This window comes from Euleptes europaea, chromosome 2, assembly GCF_029931775.1.
Source record: "Euleptes europaea isolate rEulEur1 chromosome 2, rEulEur1.hap1, whole genome shotgun sequence".
NCBI classification, from domain to species: domain Eukaryota; kingdom Metazoa; phylum Chordata; class Lepidosauria; order Squamata; family Sphaerodactylidae; genus Euleptes; species Euleptes europaea.
The window spans coordinates 88,597,712-88,623,381 of record NC_079313.1 but is presented as its reverse complement, the minus strand read 5'-3'; the positions used below and the strand labels follow the sequence as shown (position 1 = coordinate 88,623,381).

General features: G+C 41.5%; 1 protein-coding gene across 3 annotated transcripts in view; it reads right to left on the bottom strand.

The window, feature by feature from the left end:
• ATP2B4 (ATPase plasma membrane Ca2+ transporting 4) overlaps positions 1 to 25,670 on the bottom strand; it is a 93,995-nt gene that overhangs the window by 51,388 nt on the left and 16,937 nt on the right. For all 3 annotated transcript variants that reach the window (XM_056845565.1, XM_056845563.1, XM_056845564.1), the window contains exon 2: positions 8,184 to 8,381. In XM_056845565.1, the coding sequence (XP_056701543.1) occupies positions 8,184 to 8,381 (198 nt within the window). The remainder of the gene's footprint in view (positions 1 to 8,183; positions 8,382 to 25,670) is intronic.

The window sequence follows — 25,670 nt, the reverse complement described above, 5'->3', positions numbered from 1 at the left end:
GGTTGCAAAAATGAGTACCCAGCTTGCTGGGGGTAAAGTGTAGATGACTGGGGAAGGCAATGACAAACCACCCCATAAACATAGTCTGCCAAGTTAACGTCAGGATGTGATGTCACCCCATGGGCCAGGAACTGCAATTCTCAGCAAGAGAAGGGAGAGAAGTGAGGCAAGCGTGCATACCTGGCTAAAAGCCAGGTTAATGTACACTTTTCTTAACTTTGGTTATATGTGATGCCTGAACACAGTTTGCTTGTGCGGTGAAAAATCTCTTCCTACACGAGAACTTTAAACAAGGGAGTGATTTGTGGAAACCATATGGAGTTGCCAGAGCTCCTGTGAATTTAACAGCTGCATGACATACAGACTCAACACAATAAAGCATGCCCCTTCCTTGTTTCACTGTGCCAAGAAAACGTTCTTGTACTGTTTCTGCATGTCATGCACCTGCTAAAGACACAACTGCCACGTCAGAAAGAGATAACTGAATCACAGAATTGGAAGGTACCTCCAGGGTCATCTAGTCCAACCCTCTGCACAATGCAGGAAATTCACAACTACTTCCCCCCCACACACTCCCAGTGACCCCTGCTCCATGCCCAGAAGATAGCAAAAAACCTCCAGGATCCCTGGCCAATCTGGCCTGCGGGAAAATTGCTTCCTGACCCCAAAGTGGTGATCGGCATTACCCTTGGCATGTAAGAAAGGACCACGAGAGCCAAGCACCGATGCAACCCTTCCTGCCCTCTTTCTCATGATCTGCCTAGGTTCACAGAATCAGCATTGCTGTCAGATGGCCATCTAGTCTCTGCTTAAAAACTCCTAAGGAGAGCCCACTACCTCCCGAGGAAGCCTGTTCCACTGAGGAACTGCTCTGTCAGGAAGTTCTTCCTAATGTTTAGCCGAAAATTCTTTTGATTTAATTTCAACTTGTTGTTTCTGGTCCAACCTTCTGGGGCTGGGTACCCAAAGGTTGGGTGGGAAAAGACTCAATTAAATATATAAATTTTTTTATTTTAAGGTGCTAATGTCTATATTAAAAACAATAAAAATTACATTAAAAGAAAGCACAATGGCAACTGTTACAGGTTGATAAACTGAAACCACCTGTAGCAGTTGCCATTGTGCTTTCTTTTAATATAATTTTTATTGTTTTTAATATAGACATTAAAAGGTAAAGGTAAAGGTCCCCTGTGCAAGCACCGGGTCATTCCTGACCCATGGGGTGATGTCACATCCCGACGTTTCCAAGGCAGACTTTGTTTGCGGGGTGGTTTGCCAGTGCCTTCCCCAGTCATCTTCCCTTTACCCCCAGCAAGCTGGGTACTCATTTCACCGACCTCGGAAGGATGGAAGGCTGAGTCAACCTTGAGCCGGCTACCTGAAACCAACTTCCGTTGGGATCGAACTCAGGTCGTGAGCAGAGCTTTTGACTGCAGTACTGCAGCTTAACACTCTGCGCCACGGGGCTCCTATAATATAGACATTAGTGCCTGAAAATAAACAATTTCTATACTTAATTGAGTCTTTTCCCACCCAACTTTGGGGTAACCAGCTTTGGTTTTTAGGTTGGGTCTTTCCTTCCCCCTTTTGTTCCCCCCTGACCTTCTGGGGCAATAGAGACTCTACACCATCCTCTATATGACAGCCCTTCAAGTACTTGAAGATTATCATATCACCTCTCAGTTGTCCCCTCTCCAGGCTAAACATACCCAGCTCCTTCAACCTTTCCTCATAGGACTTGGTCTCCATCCCCTCACCATCTTTGTTGCCTTCCTCTGGACACATTCCAGCTTGTCTACATTCTTCTTAAATTGAGGTGCCCAAAACTGAACACAATACTCTAGGTGAGGTCTAACCAGAGCAGAGTAAAGTGATACCATCACTTTGCATGATCTGGACACTATACTTCTGTTGATACACCCCCAAATCACATTTGCCTTTTTAGCTACTGCATCACACTACTGACTCTTGGCTAGATGGCTAGAGCAAATCTGGGACTTAAAATAATAATGTGTGAGGCTGCCACCAGAAGTCTTTCTCTACTATATTAAGGACTAGAAACATTTCTCAATTGGTTCTTGAAGGTTATCCGGGCTGTGTGACCGTGGTCTTGGTATTTTCTTTCCTGTCGTTTCGCCAGCAGCTGTGGCAGGCATCTTCAGAGGAGTAACACTGAAGGACAGTGTCTCTCAGTGTCAAGTGTGTAGGAAGAGTAATATATAGTCAGAAAGGGGTTGGGTTTGAGTTGAATTATTGTCCTGCAAAAAGTATCAAAGGTAATGTGCTAATCATTGTCCTGTAAGTATCAAGATAATGTGCTAATGAGGGTGTGGTATGTTAATATGGAACCATTGTATCCTGAAGTGATCTGTTAATGTGTGAAATCCAAAGCTAATCTGCATGGCTATTGTGGACTGTAGTCTTTGTTAGTCTGGAGGTTTTCAGGACAGGAAGCCAAGCCTTATTCATTCTTAAACTCTCTTCTTTTCTGTTAAAGTTGTGCTGATGTTTATGAATTTCAATGGCTTCTCTGTGTAATCTGACAAAATAGTTGGTAGAATTGTCCAGTCTTTCAGTGTCTTGGAATAAGACCCTGTGTCCTGTTTATGTCAGTCCATGTTCAGCCACTGCTGATTTCTCAGGTTGGCCAAGTCTGCAGTATCTTTCAGGTTCTTTTATCCTTGTTTGTATGCTGCGTTGTGTGGTCCCGATGTAAACTTGTCCACAACTGCAAGGTATACGATATACTCCTGCAGAGGTGAGGGGGTCTCTTTTGTCTTTTGCCTGCCACAGCTGCTGGCGAAACGACAGGAAAGAAAATACCAAGACCACGGTCACACAGCCCGGATAACCTACAAGAACCAATGAACTCTGACTGTGAAAGCCTTCGACAATATTTCTCAATTTTTAAAAATAAGAACTGAATTTCTCAGTTGGCTGGATGGTTACAAAACAGCCACAGACAGCCCCCAGTGCCCAATCCTATTGGGTATCCTGTACATGATATGCTTGCATGCATATGTAACATTTCCCGAATTCAGTTTTAATACCAGGGCACAATCAGCTAATCCGTTAAGGGGGTCTTTGAACCCTTTAGGGCTCAGACATGTTTGGATATAAGGAACTAAATTAAGAAGTAATGCGTGCACTACATTTTAAGTAATAAATTTAAAGAGCTGTCACAAATTGATGTTTCAATAGAAGACATTTAAGAGCGAGCTGATAAGCCACCCAGCGATAAGTCACAAAGCACAGATGGCATTCACTCAAAAGTGCTGAAGAATCTCAAAAAGATGAAATTACAGAACTACTGAGTATAGAAAATCAGCTTATGTGCCAGAGGTCTGGAAGACAGCTGAAGTGAAGCCACATTGTGTGTGTGTGTGATTTAAAGGTTGTAAAGTTGCTTGTAAAAGTATACATAGCAACAGTGCAATCCTAGGAATGCTTTCCTGGGAGCAAGGCCCACTGAATAGACCCGAGAAGTATTCTGAGAGGATCTGCTCAAGATTACTCTCAGAGCAATCACTTCAGTACAGGGCGGGGGGGAAGATGGTGAAAACCAAAGCTGTCAGAAGTGGACAATATAGCCCACCAATGAGATGACCTAATAGACTAGCCATCGTAAAAGAGTTCCTGCATAGTCCCTCTGAAAGCCCTTTGTGAGATCAGGATTCACAATATGCCTTATAAGGCAACAAATCCTGAAAGGCTCAGCTGCTAAACAGATTTTAGGGCCAAAGAGGGCCAGGAGTCACAATTCAGGCTTCAACTCACAGCAGGATTTAGGACCCAGGATGAAAGTGGGGCAACATTTGGCAAGCTGCCAATTGCAGGAGCACTCCTAAAATGCCCAGGTAGCCACTAAAGCTCACCACTTTCAGAGGAGCTCGGAAGACAAGATCAAGATAGAGGAAGACCACCAGGACAATGTAAGCAAAAGAGTTTAGGACACAAGGAAGAAGTCAACTTCAGGCAGATACAGAGACAATAATGAGAATTCTGTTCCCTGTCTCTCTGAAAACATCTTTGTATTCTAGTTAGTAAATCTGGCTACACTCTGGGACAGCAAAGGTTTCCAGGACAGTCTCTAGACATAAGGACACGGTGGATGGGCCCTCTCCCCATACATGGCCCGTTACCCTTTTCCCCAATGTTTTCTCATCACTGCTTCTTCCCAACACATTGTTTTCTTCTTTACTCCCAGTCATTTTCCCTGGGATGACAGAAGAGAAAGCAGCATAATTTCTGTTGCTAAGTAAATGCCAATAGAAAATAGCTGGACCAGGTGCCAGGAAGAAATAGTGTTAGGGCACTTTGCTGTTAGTGACCGCTACAGGGCAGGTGCCTGGAACACATGTCCTATCTACCAATAAGGTGGAGTTTTCCTAGTAATGCTGGTGCATTCAAAGCAAGCTGGAACCTGGCCTAGAAACCCAAAACATTAAAGTCCTAGCAGTTTAACAATAAGTAATAGGACTATTCTAACATTAACAGAACATTTTTTTATGTTTAAGCGTCAATTTTAGGTAAGATGTTTGTACACAAGGAAATTGTGCTTCTGTTATCTATTAGAATTCTTTCTGGACTCTATCAAGTGGGTAGACCAATCCTAAGTGTTGGCTGTCCCAGAAAATAAGTGTTCTGGGCAAAGCACAGGACTACATTGCTAGCAATACAGCAAACTATTACATTAATGTGGCAAGAGAGGGAGACATAACTCTGGCATTGCAGGCGAACGGCATGGCAAACATTTAAGATGATAGGGCAGACTGTGAACAGGATGATCTTTCAAAACTAGATGAGTTGGCAGTGAAATGTCAAATGAAATTCAATGCCATGAGTGCAAAGTAATGCACATGGAAAACAACTATTTACTGTTAAGTGCAGAATATTGGATTTTAAATTGCCTCTCAGGAAACTGAGTTTAGACTCACTGTACATAGGTGATGCACACAGCAGCTCAAATGTACCAAACTGGTTAAAATGGGCAAGTAGAAAGGTTAGGAACCATTAAGGAAGACGAAACCACACAAGAAAAAGCTAACTGTGTCTATAAAGAAAAATCAAGTGTGAACAATATGATCCCATGTGGTATTAATAGAAAAAAGGATACAATGGAACATAAAAATATTTTTGACAAAAGGAAACAAAAAGATGACAAAGGCAAGGGCAGATTCTATTACGAGAAAATGCTTTAAAATCTTTACAATTTGTCAGCTAAGGAATGCTATCACAGATGTTAATAGAAGTATGAAAAGGGCAGGAACAGTGAATAAGGAATTTGTATATTTTAATCAGTATCACAAGCTATGTATGATGATAACGCTTACATATGATCTTGCTCCCATGGTTATTTACCCCAAAATACAACCTAACAGAACTAAATCTAACTTACAAGTATTCATTCAATGCAAAGCTGATTTCATGTAATGAGTTATTAATCTAGGATCTGTGAAAGCTCATAGCATAACTGATAAAAACAGGCTACCACTACCTGCTAGAGTCAGATCTTACCAATTCAAATGTTGGGGGAGGGAGGCTTAAACTTTGACTATGCTGTAGCTCTCTTTTGTATCCAATCTTGTCACTGTCAGTCACAGGATTAACCATCGGTTTTACCCCACTTGGCAGTTCTCATTGATCAACCATCAGGAAATAGCCATCTTAAGCAATGCCATGTCAGGTTTTTCACTGATACAGCTGTAAAGACCATCAGATACCAGAAATAACAATGCCAATCACCACAGAAACCAAAAACCAGTAGGCCAAGGCTCAGATAAATTCCTTACTGTAAGACACTGGGGCATATTTTAGAAGCAGCTGGGAGCATAAACATGTACAGCAGCACCATATTTCTAAGCACAAACCTATCACAATAACAACATCATCTCAGTGTATTTATAACGCCCCATAGCTCTTAAAATGTTTTCTGCTGGCAAACCTCAGCGATGATGTTTTATCTGGTTAGAAATTTTTACGCTGTCTCTTCTGGAACTTGCCCAAGGCGGCTTACAAAACGAAAATAATAGAATATATTAAAATACATTAATTAAAATCTAGAATTAAAAATCCAGCCCAGCATAGAACAGACTGTAAACATAAACCACGTTACTCTTAAAATTTTCAAAGAAGGATCTCCATGGTTTCTTCCTATGCTTTCTCAGATGCTAAGAGCCAGTTTCTACCTTCTGTCAAAGACAAGAGAAAACTCTTCTGAAATGAGGAAAACTAGATTGGGTCCCAGAAGAGGTGCTCTAAGAGAGATTCAAAACACTCAATGGCAGCTTCTATAGAAAAGTATAGCTTGTGTGCTTTTAAAGCGCATTAACCAGATCCACAGAAGTAACACCCTGTTCTATTTCTTGCCTTCCACAGCAACACTGATTGTGGATATAATTTCCGGGCTACAGATATGGTCTTGACTTGAGGCACATGACACAATAGTCTTGCAAAAACTACACTGGCATGGGACTAGCCAAAGCTTGGATGGAAGACCTCCTGGGAATCTATCCACCCATCCATTTTTTATTGAGCTCTTCCAAGAAGGTCATCAGGGCTGCACCCACAGCTGATCCTATCCATTTTATCTCTAAAACAGCCCTGTGACAGTGATTGGTCCAAGGCCACACCCAACTAGTTTCATGGCTAAGCGGGGATTTGAACCCTGGTCTTCCAGGTCCTAATATCATATTCTAACTAGTACACTGCAGTGACTCTTTATGTACATTACCTTGATTATTATGGTGGAAGAAATGTGGGGTATATGTAATTATTCAGACTCTAGTCCCTTGTTAAGGGGGGCTGTTAAACCAATTCCTATAAAATACGATACACTGTTCCCATGAAACAAAATGCCCCCAAGAGCTCCTAAAATAGTATCGACCCAGGAGGAGAACTGCACAGCCCTCTTTCTTATTCAGAACCATCAACCATCCAAGCTTCCTTACTGTCAGATATATGGCTCAATTTGAACTGTCAGCTTACAGCAGCAACACAGACAGCCAAGACAGGAACTACTGATATCCCCTTTTCTTTTATGACAGAGCGCGGTAGGATGGTGCTATAGCCCCACTTTCTTTCTTCTGCACCTTGACTACAGTTAATCCCTGCATAGCCCATATAATGGTTTGACCAAGAGCCGAATGGAGGCACACAATCAATAACCTGCAGCAAGTCATCGATTTGATGGTTTCATATATTGTCCAGGTAATATTTTCATACTATTTAAGTAGAAATTGTTTGTATCTTCACTGAAACTCAGGCTATGTTATTTACTAGGACTCCGCAATTCTGTGCAACATTATAGTCTAGGAAAATAAAATAATCTTTAATCTACTGGAAAGAACATTGCATTTATTTTGATAATGGCAAAATGGAATTACCCAACTACTGTACTTCAGCAGGACAAAGGAAATAGCTCACTTTTTCGGAATGTACTGAACTCAACAGGAGCAGTTCTTTTAACCGAAATAATTTTTGGAACAAGCTGTAGTTTAGTGTTTTATTACACCTCAGTATTGTTGCACTAACTGAAGAGATGGGGGATTCGTGTGCCAAGACTATGAGGGTGAGTGAGAAAGCGGGCAGGAAAACACAGCCAGCTAGGGAACCCATTGGGGGAAATACCTATGTTTAATCAGGTAAGGGAACAAAGGAAGGATAATATAAAATTATATTTACAGCTACTGGGGGGAACCCCCAACACAGATTAATGGGCAACATGGATTTCTACTTACTGAGGGGTCTGACCCAGACAACAGCCAAATCAGTCATTTCTCAAGAGCACAAAATTACTGTGCCTTGAAACAGATTGATGCATTGTTTGAGACATTCATTTTAAAGCAATTGCTCACTATGGGGATAAGGCAGAGATAGCTTCCACTTGAAGAGGGCCCTAGTAGAAAGTTCTAGGAGAGGAAGGTTTGGTTTCCCCCTTCCTCAGCATTACCTATCTTCACGGCCTGTTCCAATGTGCACCTGGAGTCCTACACATTGTAGCAGGTATATGAGAAGAACATGCAAGTAGGATGCTGTAATACCTACACAGGAAAAGTGAACCTATTGATTGCCCTCCTGTGTTGGGTGCTTGTGTAGGAATAGAAGGCCTTCCTGGATCAGGGTCCCCCATCTCCTCCTTGCTCCATCATGCTATATACCCACAGAAGTCACAAGTTACTCACGATCATTGTCGCCACCAACAGGGTGATAGAAAGAAAGACCCAGGGAGATTATGGCTGCAATTTCCAAGATGATCAATGTGACATCCTGAAGTGCTTCCCAAACCAACTGTAGAAAGGTTTTGGCCTTTTTTGGTGGGATGAAGTTCTGGCCAAATGCTTGCCTTCTTTTCTCGAGATCGGCAGGGTTCCCAGACAGGCCTACAAACAAGGAAAGGAGAAGACAAAGAGAGTGTCACAAAAGTATTATGGCTCAGCCTTATTTTATTTTACTTCATTTCATTTATACCCTCCCTTTCTCCCCACAGGAGCCCCGTGGCGCAGTGCTAAGCTGCAGTACTGCAGTCCAAGCTCTGCTCATGACCTGAGTTGGATCCCAGTGGAAGTTGGTTTCAGGTAGCCAGCTCAAGGTTGACTCAGCCTTCCATCCTTCCAAGGTCGGTAAAATGAGTACCCAGCTTGCTTGGAGTAAAGGGAAGACACTGGGGAAGGCACTGGCAAACCACCCCGTAAACAAAGTCTGCCTAGAAAATGTCGTGATGTGATGTCACCCCATGAGTCAGTAATGATCCGGTGCTTGCACCAGGGACTACCTTTACCTTTTTTCTCTCCACTGGGGACCCAAAGTGGCTTATTTCCTCCATTTATTTTCACAAAAACCTTGTGAGGTAGTTTAGGCAGAGTGTGTATAACTGTCCCAAGGTCACCCAATAAACTTACCATGGAGTAGGAATTTGAACCTAGGTTTCCCAGATCATAGTCTGACACTCTAATCACTACACCATCCTAGCATGCCACTCATCTTCCATTAATTTTTGTCATTACAGAAGTCATCCGCATCCTTTCTTAGAACTGGAGCTCTCTTATGGCAAATACACATTGTCAGCAAGCGTGCACCATTGACAGCAGATCAAAGACAGAGAACTGGTTCACACACTACCAAGAGAAAGCAAATTTGTGGAAGGGTTTTTTGTTGCTTTTCCCTCCAAGTTGTACCCCACCAAAGAAGCACCTGAACACCAGGGGATGATTAGGAACAATGTGGGAAGTGGTGGTGGTGGGGACTGCAGTTAAGAAGGAGGAACTGGCACAGACAATAAGTACGGGGGTGAGGGGAGACATGCTGATTCCCCCTTCCAGCTGCCGCTCCCAATGAATGGAAGGGTCACTCAGAGAGGTAGGTGAAGCAACTCACTCCAGATCATATCACAGACTAGGAGCATTGGCATCCTGGAAACAGGATATCCCTTAGACCAGAGCTATGTGCATAACTAGTGAGCTGTACAGGCATGGAATCTAATATTTAGTGTGGAAACATGGCATTCAGAGAACTGTACTATTCAGCTCCATGCATCTGCATAATAAAACTTTTAATTAAAGTATGTTTTGGCAGGAAAATATGTAAAGTATTTTAGACAGCATGTAGAAATCACAGCTGGGCTGATTTGGAAGGAGTGTGGCATTAGCAAAATCTCTGCATCTTGAAGCAATGCTGATTCTATGACCTTAGACAGTTCATGAAAGGCAGTTGGTGAGAGGGAGGGCATCTTGGCCATCTTCTGGGCATGGAGTAGGGGTCACTGGGTGTGTGTGTGGGAGGTAATTGTGAAATTCCTGCATTGGGCAGGGGTTGGACTAGATGACCCTGGTGTCCCTTCCAACTCTATGATTCTATGATTCTAAGCACCTCTACTGATACCCTATAGGATGAAGTGAAGAGGAGAGTTATTTTGAAAACTGCCCTCACTCATCTTTACGGGCTGCCACCCAACTCCTGAGTGTGTGCTGGGGGATGAGTAAATCTATATTTTCTTTAAAAACAAATTATTAAAACGTTATCTCCCCCCCCCCCCACATGCCAGTTTCACATTCAACTAACTGGCCATGTCCAACGGCCTCAGCAACTCCATAGCATCAAATGCTCCTTCCTCTGGGCCCAAAATATCTACGAAAATTTTGCACAGAATAAATTAATTAAACCAGAAGAACATTAGGCAAAGTAAATGAACGCTAATCTATTTAATTTCCATAATTCATTTTGGTCACAGAATTAGGAGTTTTTAAAAGTTAAATATATGGAGGGCTTCTTGAATTGAATTTGAATTCATAATTATATCTCGCCTTCCCCCCGCCTAGGTGAAAGGAAAAACTTCCTATAGGAAGCTGTACTAGGGTTACCAGGCACCCTCCCTGCCTCCCGACCACTCAGCTGGGTGAAAAAAAGAAGAAAGAAGAAGAGGAAGAAAGAAGAAGAGTTGGTTTTTATAAGCCGACTTTCTCTACCATTTAAGGAAGACTCAAACCGGCTTATAATCACCTTCCCTTCCCCTCCCCTCAACAGACATCCTGTAAGGTAGGTGAGGCTGAGAGAGCTCTAAGAGAACTGCGACTAGCCCAATGACACCCAGCAGGCTTCATGTGTAGGAGTGGGAAAACCAACCCATTTCACCAGATTGGGGTCTGCCACTCATGTGTAGGAGTGGCGAATCAAACCCAGTTCTCCAGATTAGAGTCCACCGCTCTTAACTGCTACATCATGCTGGTTCTCAATTGCCAAACAAAATGGGAAGGGGGAGGAGGCATTGCCTGTCATAATTATACCACTTCCAGTGTGACCCAGAAGTGACATCATCATGCTGGGTGACACTCCAGCATTTGCCCAAAATTCTATGGTTAAACTGGAAGTGACATCATTACCCCAGGGATGCTGACATAAGTCCCTGCTTCCCACATCTCCCACCAGTTGCTAGACACATTCAGGCAACCTTAAGTTGCATCTCCAAGTCATTTTTCTGGCCAGGTGCTGTAATGTCTACTTATGAGACAGGCATATACAAGAGCCCAAAGAGAGGCTCAACATCCTTATGTTTGATGCATGAGCAGACAAAGTATTCATTTTTTCCACATTAGGATTTTCAACTTGGGAATTATACGAGTATATATCTGAGGAATACTAGTTGCATATACACACACAAAGCTGCCTTAAATTGAATTGGACTACTGGTCCACCAAGATTGGTATTAACCACTCAGACTGGGAACAACCGTCCAGGATCTCAAGATGAGATCTTTCACATCACCTATTACCTGGTCCTTTTAACTAGAGTTGTCAGGGATTGCATGCCAAGCAGACCACTGTGCCACGGCCTCTCTCCAAAGGTGCTTTTGCTACCAATGTCCTGTAAATCACCCCACCTAACAGAGGCGATCCTGTTATCAGAGCAGCCCTCAGAAGCAACAAAGGAACATCAGTGCAGACCACATGAATGACACAAGATGCCGGGAATACACATGTTTTTCCTCCCCCCCCTTTCCTGCAGCCCTGATGCTGGGATGTGAGATGCAGCTCAGCCAGCAGATGGGGTGGGAGAGGTAGTAAGGCCTTAGATACAAAGGGAACCTGATTTTGTTCAAATATTCAGCAAGCTCTGAGGGTGATATGCCTGTGGGGAAGAGGCGGCAGGTCAACAAAGGGCTAGACCACAGTGAGCCAATTTAACAGTTTCAGGATCAAACACAAACTCTTAAAGTAAAAAAAAAAATCTTTACACATAAAGTAGACAAGGGACTGTGGGAAGAGATGGATTCCTAAAGGAAAACTAGAGATGTAATATTTCCAGAAATGTTGAAACTATGGGAGAAAAATGACTTGGGGGGGAACAACTTTGGGAGGGAAATTCAAATTTATGAAACACTTACAGCCCATTCCTTAGAAGTGACTGTCTCTCTGGGACCTAAATCCCGGAAGAGAAATTCGGCATCAGCATTGGGGGTGGCATTCCCGGGGGCGGAGCTGACGTTAGCTTCCTAAGCCCCTCCAGCATAGGAAAACCCCTCCATCAACAGCGTTGACACGCCAGGTTTTTCTTGGTGCAGCCTTGTTGTTTTTAGCCTTTTGGGGGCCAGGAAACAGCTCTGGAGGTGGCGCGGTGGTGCCTCGCCTACACAATCCCCGGCTGCCACAAAGCTCAGGAATCAGCTGCCCCTTTCTAAATGTATTTTACTGATTTAATGTAAAATGTATTATTTATAACTTAGCACATAAATTTGTACTATGTGCATATTTGTGGGATTTAAAAGTATACAAATCTTCGTTTTTCTATAAGAAAATTTGCAGGTATACCAAATACTCGAGAAGGGGCTGCAAACTGCTGCACCCTATGCCACCGAAGGATGTGTACCTTTAACTTTTGCCATATGAGAGGTAGTAAAAAATAAAAGCAGAAAGCAGAAAACACATTATGTAGCAAACAAAAACAAAGTGTATTGTTTGGACTGAAACTCTCTGGTAAGCGTCACAATGGGTAGAATGGCCAGCATGTTTGGATATTAAGCTAAACTTTGTAATACTGAAAACACTGAACTCTTTAATAATGTATTATCATTAAACACATAACATATTGTTGCCAAAATTGTTTACGTTTAAACAAAAATACTGAAAATGTTGCATATGTTTACTGTATAAGTTTTTTTTAGTGCACCCCCAAATTTTCCAGTTTTGTCATTGGAAAAATTAACTCCTCAAACTTTTTTATGCTGTACTTTTGCAATGTATAGAATGCTTTGTAAGACAAGGTTTTTCTCATCCAATGAGAAAATATTTCATAGGAGGATTTTTCCATGTTTCCCCACATTTTCCAATTTTTCCATCATAAAAATTAAAAAAAGAGCCTCAGGGAAAAAAAAAACAGAAAATGCCCCCCTGCCACACAAATCTATTCCTGCCGCATGACTGCTACTTTTTACATGAAACAGCAAGTAAGATATGAAGACAGAGCTGCCATTATTTCAGTCAGCCTCTCTGTAGCAACGGATGGCTCTCAGTGAACTGTCACTGCCTCAGATTTAGAAATGTGAAGGACTAACCCACATTATGCAGTACAAATAGGTGGGTTAATCTTTCTGTGTAATGGGATTGGGGCCATGTCTCAGTGGCAGAGCACCTGTTTGACATGCAGAGGTTCCCAGGTTCAATCCACAGGATTTTCAGTTAAAAGGACCAGGTAGCAGGTGAGGTGAAAGACCTTGTCATTCCCCCCCCCCCATGCCTTCTCAAGTGCCAAAGCAGGGGGGCTGTTTCGGCACTTGAAAACCCCCGAGGGGGGCTAGATTCCCTGTTCCCACTACACCGTGGGCTAGATCAGGACTGGGCTCTCTCAGCATTTTTAAATGACTGAATTTGACCTTATAATGGTGCTGATGGCCACAGGTAGGACCCATAACTGCCATTATGTCTGGTTTGGCCCTGAGATGGTGGGCAGATTAGTGTGGGAGAAGTTGGTTCTTCATATACCAATACGCCAGAACATTGTTTTTCAAGGGGACAACTTGCCATTGTGCATGGAAACAAACAAGGAGCCAATTAAGATCTTTTAACTACAGGTGAAGCACATTTGCTGGGGACTTCCAAAGATTTTTCAAAGACAGCCCCATGTATCATATATTGTAGTAATCAAGAGCAACACCACTAAAGGGGCTAAATCTAATAGGTGGCCAGACATTATTAGGCATGTATATCGTTTATGAAAGCAGATGACTTGCCCAAAATTAAACAGTAAAGTTTTGGTAGAGAGAGAAATTGAGAACATCTCGAGTGTTTGCCCACAGCGCTGTGCTCTAGAGATATCAACATTTGTTTTCTTGAGATTTGTCATTCTAGCTCAGTAAGCTTTTTCAATGCAAGATTCACAAAAAAAATTTCAACTGCCTCTGAAGGCACAAAAACGCCAGAACTTGCCAGCTCCCATGATGCTTCATTTGATCAGGGAAGGTCAGAATAGTGCCCCAGGTATATTAAATATCTGGCTGCTGCTTTCTTTGACATGTGGGATGCTGCTAGGAGTTCCCAGCAGGAAGGTAAACAAGCTTGGGAAAACCTGCCAGACCCTACTGCTTCTCTCCTCTTCCCCCTGTGGATGAAGGGGAAAAGAGGGAAGAATCTTCCCAATCTACTGGACCCCGCTGGCTTGAGCAAATGTCCACAGTGAAAGAAAAATCAATTTATCCATAGAGCATGCAGATCAGAGTGGCTGGTGAACAGAGAGTACATCTCTTGTAGGGCGGGGGGGGGGGGAAACAAACCCACCAGAGCAGACATTGCCCACAACAAACTGAAACGTCTTCCTAGCTTTAGGGGGAAAGGCAGCAGGTGTATACCAGATCCACAGAAATAAGAGACGGAAATAAAATCATCCACGGCCTTCCCAGCAATGACGTTCTCCAAGCCAATTTGTTCCAGGCCTAGAATCTCTGGCTGGGCCAGAAAAGAGATGGAAAACAGACCAGATCGGACTTGCAGGCATTGCCAGGGACAGAGTGGGAAGCAGAAGGGAGGAAGCACTGCACTATTGATAGCAGATTCCCAAGAGAGTGCCATTGTCTTGATGCCAACCCTTGCCCTATGCATGCCCCTGATAAGTTTGCATCTGGAGGATTCAGCATCATTCTGATTCTTTGTTACAAAACTGTGAAAGTCTAAGTAGGGAAGAGCAAGCACAGAGGAAGGTAAAAGGGAGAGCTCACACACAGTCGGGAAAGAAAGGCCTGTACTATGTGGCTGCAGCCACATAAAGCCAAGCACTGTCTTATGACATGTCATTCAACAGGGTACACCTTACATTTGAACTGTTTATTATATACTCTGTGAACAAGAGTACATTCCTCACATTCTCCGTACAAGATGAATCATATTCAGTAAATGTGAATCAGGACTTCCTAGAGCCCTTTCTTCTCCACAAGGAAAATAGCCAGAAGCATTCTGAGAAAAGATAGGATGCGCCCCATTCTGGTAACATTAACATGAACAAGTAGTTCAGGAGTATAGGAAGATACTCCACTTGACTTTAAGACCATGTGCCTCCTCTTCCCATCTTCCTTAAACTACTCCCTTTGCGAGAACAAAAACATGTTAAGCGTGTATCAGCGTAAAACATGATCCTGAGATTCCACTGTTCAGGCTAATTAGCCCAGTGTAACACCTTAATCCACGGGAGTGCTTTTTCCAATGATTCCCAGGGAAGAATAGACACTGAAAACCCGTGCGGATTTTACAAGCATCAGGAACAGATTTCTACCACCTCCTGTCCATGACCCTTCCTTGGAGTTGTTAAATAACTCGAGCAAGTCAAGTTAATGTTCAGTTCTAAAATGCTCCCCGTGCATCCTTCCACTGAGCTAGTTCAATTCATGCTCCTACAACTGAGAAATATTAATGCCTAAAGAAGAGCTCTGTCTCAGAATAAACCATCTCCATGCAGGCAAATTCTCTCACAAATCTCACTTCAAATCACAGGGAAGCAATAGGGAGACCTGCATTTAATGCAAATGTGTCTTGTGGCTCATGCTTCCCCCTGCCTCAGATGACATCAGTAAGATGGTGGTGGGCTGTCCTGATGTTAACTCAAGTAATTGTCCCAGACTCTCTCATCCTGCAAAAGCAACAACTGGAGAGCTCTCTAATGATTGCCTGGGCCATTGTATGAGTGGTGCAAGAACAGGAAGCTTGGTCTAAAGAAAGCATTAACTGGGAAGCAAAAAACAAACAAACTCTAGTTAACATGAAACCCTGCACAAATCATAAAATACCAGCAACTGGGAAGAATAATGGTGGAAGGGAGAATGAGGCAAGCTACTTTGCATCCCCATTGGGGAGAAAGCAGCGTATCAATGAAACAAATAAACAAATGTGGTCCTGTCAATTCATAATTCTGACCCCAAAATTCCAGAAGCCATTCTAAATACCTCGAGTGCTTCTGAACCACTTGTGAGCAAGGCTAACGGGAGGAGATGTGGCTCAGTGGTAATCTATCCGCTTGGCATGCAGATGATCCCAGGTCCAATCCCTGGCACCTGGCAATTAGGTGATGTGAAAGACCTCTGTCTGAGACCCTGGAGAGCCACTGCCGGTCTGAGTAGGCAATACTGACTTCGATGGACCAAGGGTCTGATTCAGTATAAAGCAGCTTCATGTGTTCATGGACAAGCACTATGTATTCACATAATATTTTAACTAGGGCCATATCAAATATGTGTTTACTTCAAGGGGATGAAACGGTAGCTACAAAATCAACTTTGAGAATTGTTGCTTCCCCCCCTTGTTGTTTCAGTGATAGTTTCTTACATCTGCTGTTGCTTCAGTATCATTTTCCCCATTTCACATAATGAATGCAATGACATCCTCATGCTATATAACCAGTCAGAAGTGGCTACGTATTGATGTTCCTGAGAGCAACTGAAGCCAACAAAATGGCCCCCACTATTGGAGGGGAAAAGAATACAAGTTGGTTGACATATCTTCCTGTACTCTGATGATTATAACTCCTAAACTCTCCTTCGGGACCATAGGGAACATCAGCCCTGTTGCATCAGCAACCGTTAATGAATGAGGAGTAGCCTTCACTCCAAATGCATGGGAAAGAACATATTCCAACTGCAGAGGCCAACTCGCCCAGTTTTGCCATGCTGCAGTGGTTACAAGGCTCAGTCTCTTGGTCACCACCACAGGGCAACATGGGGCATGTTCATCTCAGAAATTGGGGCATATTCTCTCCCTTCATTCAGAGTTAGGGCTGCCTGTATGCAAGGAACAGACATTGTTGCACTTCTGTAAGAAGAAAGTATCCATGAAAAGTGCCCCCACTGTGCCTCAGCTTGGATTTTAATCCTTTTGCAAACTCTGAAATGGCATGTCTTTTTCATTCTTATGCACAAAATATTTATTTCATTTAAAGCATGTCTATGCTGGTGGACTCTAATCTGGAGAACCGGGTTTGATTCCCCACTCCTCCACATGAGCGGTAGACTCTAATCTGGTGAACCGGGTTGGTTTCCCCACTCCTACACATCAACCCAGCTGGGTGACCTTGGGCTAGTCACAGCTCTCTTCGAGCTCTCTCAACCCCACCTACCTCACAAGGTGTCTGTTGTGGGACGAGGAAGGGAAGGAGGATTGGAAGATGGTTTGATTATCCTTAAAAGGTAGAGAAAACTGGCATATAAAAACCAACTCTTCTTCTTTCAACCCAAACTCAGGGTCTCCAGGCAGCAAATACTCATGTACAAAGATGCATCATCCGTAGTCTTCCAATACTGTGATCTTTTCACATGGCATTATCTTCATTTGCGCAATGGGAATACATATGCTGAGGAGCGACTGGCTGATGCAGGCTTAAGTCTACAAAAGCCATGGTAGAATACAACACTGAGTGAAAAAATGCATGTCTAAAACATCAGGGGCTTTTACTGAAATGAGCATTTGACAATACTGAAGGAATGTCTGTGCAAACTGAGCCAACTGAATTTTAAATGGGCAGATGGATTTTCCACAGAAACCAGTTCTAGCCTGGGAAAGTGGAATTGAAAATGGAATTCCAGCGTGGGGTTTCACACATGCCTACTTTTTTTAACTTCTGGAAAAAAGGGACAGTGTCAAATGTGATGTTATTATAGTTAAGCATCTTTATTTGTGTCCCATCCACAGAGGAAATCTGAATTTGTTTAACAACTCTTAAGAGATACAGAGACATGATTTTCAGCCAAGAAAGCACCACAGCATAACAATTTTCACAATAGTACTGCTTTGGTTCCCAGAAGTACTGTTAAAAACATTATTAACATTTGGATGGCACTTAGGATGTGCAGAAGTGGGTAAATGAACGACTACATAAAATTATGCTGAGTATGGGCTTCAGCAGTCCAGACTGAGATCACTAAACTGGTATTTCTTAGTTATACTTTAAACTACAACTGGCCTTGCTGAAAACACGCTGTCTTTTATTACTTGGTCTTTCCCAGATTCTTATATTTCATGCACATTTCCTTTTCACATTATGTTCACAAGTACTGGATCAGTTAGTCTGTTTGAATGGCTGCTTGCTTGCCAGTGTCCTCAATCAAGTTTCTAAACTCCTGTAGTTGTTACATATACACACATTGTACCTGAACAGCAGCAGCTATAAGGTGCGCATCTGTGGAACACACCAAAGGATAATCCCGGCTATCTCTACAACAATGATCCCAACAATAGCGGCCACTAACGTGTTTCCAGGCAGCCTCTTACTGCCATGCTTCCTGACTCCTTCCACAATTCTTCCTTATCCCTTTTCAAGTTCCAGTCTTCTCTTTGTCATCCTTCCCCCCATTCATGTTCACTGTTCTAATTTCTGCTCTTTCCTTTGACATCTTTCCTCCTTCATGCTTCCATTTCCCTGTTACTTTTTCTTGAGTCTTTCTGTCAGCTTCTCCTGAATATTTCAATTAACTGAAACTTGATTTTAAAAGACATATTAGGGGTAGGGTTGTTGATTCACCATGTTAGCCTTGCTTCTGGCATGATCCAGAAGTGCTATCTTTGTGCCACTGGCAACACTTTAGCATTCACTAAAACTCTGCATATACTAGTTCTGAATGCCATTACAGCAGCACATTTAGGGATTGCAAGATTCTACAAAATACTGTCAATGCTTCACTTGGAAGAATGGATGGAAAGATTGCACGGCTTGTTAACCTAGTTGGGGTTCAATCAAAAAGTTTGCAGACTGCATATATGGGGAAAGTTATTTTAGTATGTAAAGTTATGTAAATGTTAAGGATATCATTTTGGTTCATAATATTCTTTGTCTTAGTAATTTTTTTACATACAAATAATGTATATAAAAAAATTAAAAGCCTGTCTGCAATTAGAAAACCACTTCAGGAAGCAAAGGGCTAGAATCTATGTCTTGTGCTGTGTTTGAATGGATCTTGAAGGCAAAAGAACATCCAAAGAACACCTACAGTGTGAAGTGGTCCAGGCCATTCTTCCATTGCAGGGCTCTGCCATCTCGGTAGTACCTGACCTTAGCCAACTTTCCTTCCTTCCACTTTCTGTCACCCATAGCTAGTCAATAAGATCTTGGTCTGAAATATCCCTTCCAAAACACACACATTATGCATGTTGCTCTCTCAATAGGAAAATTTATACAGCAAACATTATCAGATAAGGACTCACACTGAGTCCATTCCAGTCTGCTGAGACCACGCCAAAGTTCATTACAACAGACTAAGAAAAGTATTTTTAAAAGAGAACATATTTTATCAATAGCCAATCTGCTACTGTGTGTATGCCATGAAACCTCTCTTTCATGATCATGAAAAACATCTAGAAGGAAACCAACAAAAACAACAGAAGGCCATATATAAGAAAGAAATGAAGTTTGAGATTTAAAGGTTATGAGAAAAGCAACAGACCTGTTTGTACAAAGAAAGAAAATATTCATTTTCTCTTAGAAGGATAGGGACTGAACAATGTGATGCCTAAGGGGGGGGGGACCCTGCTTTAAAATTGTACCTGCAGTCACTTTTTGTTTTGATGAGGTCAGCTGACCACATGAGAGAACAATGCACTCCTCACAGCAGAAGCTGTGCATTGGCCTTGCTCTTTAACCCACCGGTGAAATCTCTGCCCTACAACTCCATACCCTGAAAAGGCCTGCCTACTGTCCTTTGGAGAATTTCATACCGGGATTTGTCTTCCCTAAGCAAGAAGCTTTAGTATAAATAAGCTTTGGCTTTCTAGACAAGCAGCTAATCACATGATAAATCACTTGAAACTAAATGAATTGTCCTCCATGTATTTTTTTAATATACCATTTTCTGCACATAGACAAGTGTTTTTAGTCTAGCCTTTTCTATGACATATTCATTTTCTATTTGTAAGGCTTTTTAAAATGGGGGCAATCATGCAGTTCCATGTAGATAGTAGTTCATGGATAGTTTCACAATGTGATCAGCTTTTTGTCTAGAAAGTCTCCGAGTTCCTGAGCTAGACAGTAAGGGTGATAAAGTTTCAGACTAGGACCTGGGAAACCCAGGCTCAGATCTCCACTCAACCATGCAGCTTGCTGGGTGACCTTGTTACAAGTTTTTCTTTCTCAGCTTAACCTACCTCACAGGGCTGTTTTTTTATTTAGATTTTTTATTTTCAGAATTACACATAACAACATCAAAGACAATCTGCACACTACATTGTACATTTCTTACATTACACACAATACATACATTATCTACTATCTGACTCTGTGGGCATATACAAAACATGTTAATAGCCTTTTATGATTTTTAAAGAAACACCATTTAGCTAGCAGGGGGAAAATTATTAAGTTTAATATAAAACAGTGTTTACTACATGTAAATTTTCTCTTGCCAGCTCTATCAATTATAATATGCCTTCTGGATAACTGAATCTAATTCACTCAACTAAAATATAAAAAATCATTAGCATAGATTAATCTTGTTATCCCTCCAAACACAATGTGATTCTCCAAACATTGTACATTATTTCAATGCCTAATTATCGGTATACACTGTAAATAAAATAAAGTATATTTTATATTTCTATCAATATGTAACTATAATAATGCAAAGAAAATATACCTTTTAAGCAATTTTAACTATTTTTCTTAGCTGAAATGGAAAGTGAAATTATATATGCTGATAAACCTGTATATTCCATAATATAATGATAGTAACTATTTAATTTCAAGACTCTTAACGGGCAAAAACGCATAGTCAATTTAGCCTCCTTTATTCCCTATTTCAGTCAGGATTCAGCCAGGATTGAAAGCGTGCGTTTTTGCTGAACATGCGTTCAATCCTGGCTGAATCCTGGTTGAAACAGAGAATAAAGGAGGCTAAAGTGACCATGCATTTTCACTCAACTAGGGTTGTGCATATTGATATACCTGAGCCGAAAATCAACCCAAAATTAGCAGTTTCGGCAGTATTCAGGTTTTCTGAATACCAAAACCTGGGGATCTGCCTGAAGCCGAATAGGTGATTCCTGAAAATGCTGACTGGTTTTGTTAGGGAGGGAGGTAGGGGTCGTGTAATCAGAGCCAACTTGGTCTGACCAACCAAGCAGATCTGCACTTTAAAGACGGGGCTCACCCAGTCCCATCCAGAGGGATATACTCTCCAACTAAAAAATGCCGCCGCCAGCTTCTGAAGAAGACTCCTAACCCATGCAGATGAGCAATCTCCTTCACAAGAGCTGCCTTGGTCATGACTTCAGCTGGCTCTGATATCACCTCCCCCCCAAAACCTGCTCTCAAACTGAAGGTCACCCTGAATAGAGGCTTCGTTTACGTGCACCGTGACTATCCCTTGAAATCAGATTTTTGATGGCCATAATACAGGATTGTGCACAGGATGTCATTTGCCACCAAAAGAAATTTATTCAGTGTCTTATTTTTCTTGCATTTAAGCCTTTTTTCCTCAGTTTGAAAGATAATTTGTATGGACATCATGCTATGCACCCCAGATACGAAGGGAGCCCCCAGACTTGGCTCTCTCCACCAGTCCTCGGCATTGCTGAACTTCTGAATCTGAAAACTGATGGACAGATGGGGTTGAAAATGCCTGGAAGATGGGGGTGACCCTTTTGTAGGCCCATAAAATTGGACCCCCTGTCCCAAAGTTCACCAAACTTCGGTGACCACCTAAGGAGAGTTCCTTGTGTAGTGGTTAAGAGCGGTGGACTCTGATCTGGAGTACCAGGTTTGATTCCCCACACATGAGCAGCAGAGGCTTATCTGGTGAACTGGATTTGTTTCCCTGCTCCTACACATGAAGCCAGCTGCATGACCTTGGGCTAGTCACACGCTCTCACCTGCCTCACAGGGTGTCTGTTGTGGGGAAGGGAAGGTGACTGTAAGCCGGTTTGAGTCTGAATTAAGTGGTAGAGAAAGTCGGCATATAGAAACCAACTCTTCTTCTTGCAGCCACGCTGCAAATGTGGTGACTGTATTCCCAAAAATGCCCCCACAGGAGCTTAAAAAAACCCTGGAAGGCAGATAAAGGACAACCTGAGAATACTATTTGATGCAATAGAATATTACGAACAAAATATACAACGTAAAGTGGCTTTCATTTTCTTGGATGCGGAGAAAGCTTTTGATATGGTTTCCTGGGAGTTTATGAAAAAGGTCTTGGAAAAGATGAATTTTGGAAATAAATTCCGAACAGGGATAGATGCTATCTACAAGGTGCAAAAAGCTAAAATACTAGTAAATGAATCGATGTCAGCTAACTGAGATACAAAAAGGAACAAGACAAGGTTGTCCTTTGTCGCCTTTATTGTTTATTTTGACTTTGGAAACTCTCTGCAGTAAAATACGTGATATGGAGGCTATTCGTGGTTTGAAAGTAAACAAACATGAGTATAAACTAAGAGCCTTTGCGGATGACCTGTTATTTATTTTGGATGACCCAAATCGTTCCATAAAAGATTTGTTGCTTTTGTTGAAACAATATGGTGAAGTTTCTGGATTTAAGATAAACCAAGATAAGACTCAGATATTATTTAAGAATCTTTCTAAGGAACAACAGAAAGATTTTTTGGAGATTTCCAACTGGACGAAAATGAGTAAGGTATTATACTTGGGAGTTTGGATTACAAATAAAACCAAGGATTTATTGGTTAATAACTATTCTAAACTTTGGGAAGTAGTTAAAAAAGATATGATATTGTGGTCAAATGAAAATATTTCTTTATTGGGTCGTATTGCTGTAACACAAATGAACATTTTGCCAAGGATGTTGTTTTTGTTTCAGAACTTACCAATACTCACGCAAACAAAATATTTTGATGTATGGAGGAAAGACCTGTTGAACTTTATTTGGCAAGGGAAAAAACCAAGAACTGCATATAAATATTTGGTAGATGCAAAAGAGAGAGGTGGCTTTGCTCTTCCTAATTTTAAACTTTATGCAGAAGCTTCAGTTATGGTATGGTTAAAAGACTGGATAACACTGAAAAATGCACGTTTACTGGACTTGGAAGGCTTTGACAACAGATTTGGGTGGCATGGGTATTTGTGGTATGACAAAACTAAAATACATGTGGCTTTCCAACACCATATTATCAGATCATCATTGATAAAAACCTGGTTGAGATATAAACATCTGTTGGAGACAAAGACACCACTATGGATATCTTCTCAAGAAATGTTAACTTTGCGACCGTTAAGACCATCACAATTTATAATATACCAAGATCTTTTAAAATGGGAAGAGAATAAATGTGCCCTGAAGGATTTGATGAGGTTAAAGACCACCTAACATGGCTTCAGTATTATCAAGTACAATCTGTATACATCCAAGATATGAAAAAGGGATTTCTTAAAGAAAAATCAATTCTACAACAGACACTTTTGGATAATACTGATCATCTAATTTCTAGGATGTATAAGTTTTTATTGTTGCTGTATACAGAACAAGAAAGAATCAAGCCTACAATGATTATCTGGGCACAAACAATTGGTCACTCTATTTCCTTGAAAAGTTGGGAAAGACTTTGGTCAAGAGACATGAAAAAGATTCTTTCCCAATCAATAAGGGAAAATATCTACAAAATGATTTACAGATGGTACTTGACACTGAAAAAATTGTCTGCAATGTACAGTACAATGTCACCAAACTGCTGGAAATGTCAGGATAAAGTTGGCTCATTTCATCATGTCTGGTGGCTTTGTGATAAAGCTAAAAACTTTTGGGATATGATATACAATGAGATAAGGTTAATTCTACAACAAAACATCCCTAAACCTTCAGAGATGATGTTGTTAAGCATTATATCGGATCACATTATAACACAACGGACTTTTTTACTCTATGCCACCACAGCTGCGAGAATGGTATACGCAGCTAAATGGAAAATGTCCAAAATACCGGACAGAACTGATTGGATTCATAAAATGTTTGAACTAGCAGAAATGGCAAAATTGACTGAGTTAATAAATCAAGAAGATAATGATGAATTTGTTAAGGAGTGGGAGGCGTGGATTGTTTATTGCAAAAATGAATTTAATGTGCAAAATGTTAAAGGTTACAACTTAGACTAGATTAATTTTCTTGTTTCTATTTTTCTTTCTTTTTTAATAACTGTAGAAGGTTTTACAAATTTTTTTTATAAAGAATTAGAAAATAATTGCTAAGAGGATTACGAAGATAAGTTAGAGATAGAAGAAGGAAGAGGGGAAGTCAAAGCAGGGGAAGATAATTGTTATATATATGTTAGTCTTAATTGAGAATTAGAAAAGATTGAAAGGTAAAGTTAATTGATTGTATTGAATGTATGAAAAAACAATAAAAAAAATTATATATAAAAAAATCTCCATAGACTATAACGGGCCTGAATTTTTTTGGTAAACTCTGAAATAAGCCGAATACCCATATTTACCAATCTAGCCTGATCTCGTCAGATCTCAGAAGCTAAGAAGGGTCAGCCCTGGTTAGTATTTGGATGGGAGACCACCAAGGAATACCAGGGTTGCTGTGCAGAGGAAGGCACTAGCAAACAACCTCTGTTACTCTTGCCATGAAAACCCCAAAAGGGGTCGCCATAGGTCGGCTGTGACTTGACGGCACTTTACACACACACTCTTAACACATATTATGCTTTTTAAGAAACATACTCAAAGTACAGTTTCCATTTCCTTTCAAAGGAAGAATTTCACAGGGCTGTTCTGAGGTCAAAATGGGAGGAGGGAACCCCATATTGCTGCTCTAAAATTACAGGAGGGAGGGAGGATAAACACAGAGAGACTGATAGGGGCTGGCATTTTTACAATGGCCTGAACTGGTTTCTCTCCCCACCCCACCCCGCTACCAGGCACATATTTAACTGATGCAGCTTCCTCAACATGGAGATGCTATAAAAGGAAAAGCTTCACCTACTGAATTTCTGCCAGCTGCTGAAAGTACGGAAATCCTGCCAGGATTTTTAAAAAGTGACAATTCTAGGAAGGCCATAAAGACAGATGGAAAAAGGAAATGGGGGGAATAAATTTTTTTAATGGGCTAGAGGAGTGATGTTAGCATTACTGTTCTTGCCAGTGGGTGAGTCAAGGCTGTATTTGCTGACACTTGCCTCACCCAAGGGAGAGGGGGAGAGTCTTTCATATCAAAGTGACTCACAGAACAAGTTTTTGCTTCACAGCAACAGTGATCACTTTACTGTCCTCCCAGCAGCTTTCCCCAATCCTGACATGATTATAAACAGAAAAGTGCCCTCTCCTACATTACTATTAATTTAGGAATAACGTTGGCCACCAGAACTTTTTTCCATTCAAAAATAATTTTAAACCTTGCTTTTGGGGGAGGGGAAGCCAACAAAAAGACCTCATTTTCACTGATTTGCTCAGGGCTTTCGTCACTTTCTCAGATTCATTACAATTATCCAACATTTCACCTCCAAAACAATATACAGTTTTGAAGTTAAACTGGCAAAATGTATGGAACTTGACTTTTTAAATAAATCTCAACATTTCTTTGCAAGAACCGGGGGTGGGGGGGATTACAGAATCAAAAGATCTGGGTAGATTTGGAAGGGCAAGCATAACCACCCACCAAGGCATTAAGACCTGAGGGGGAAAAGATGTGTACAAATGGGACATTCCAGTCTGATTCAAAAGAGCCAACCTTGGGAGTCACTTGACAGCAAAAAAAATCCTTG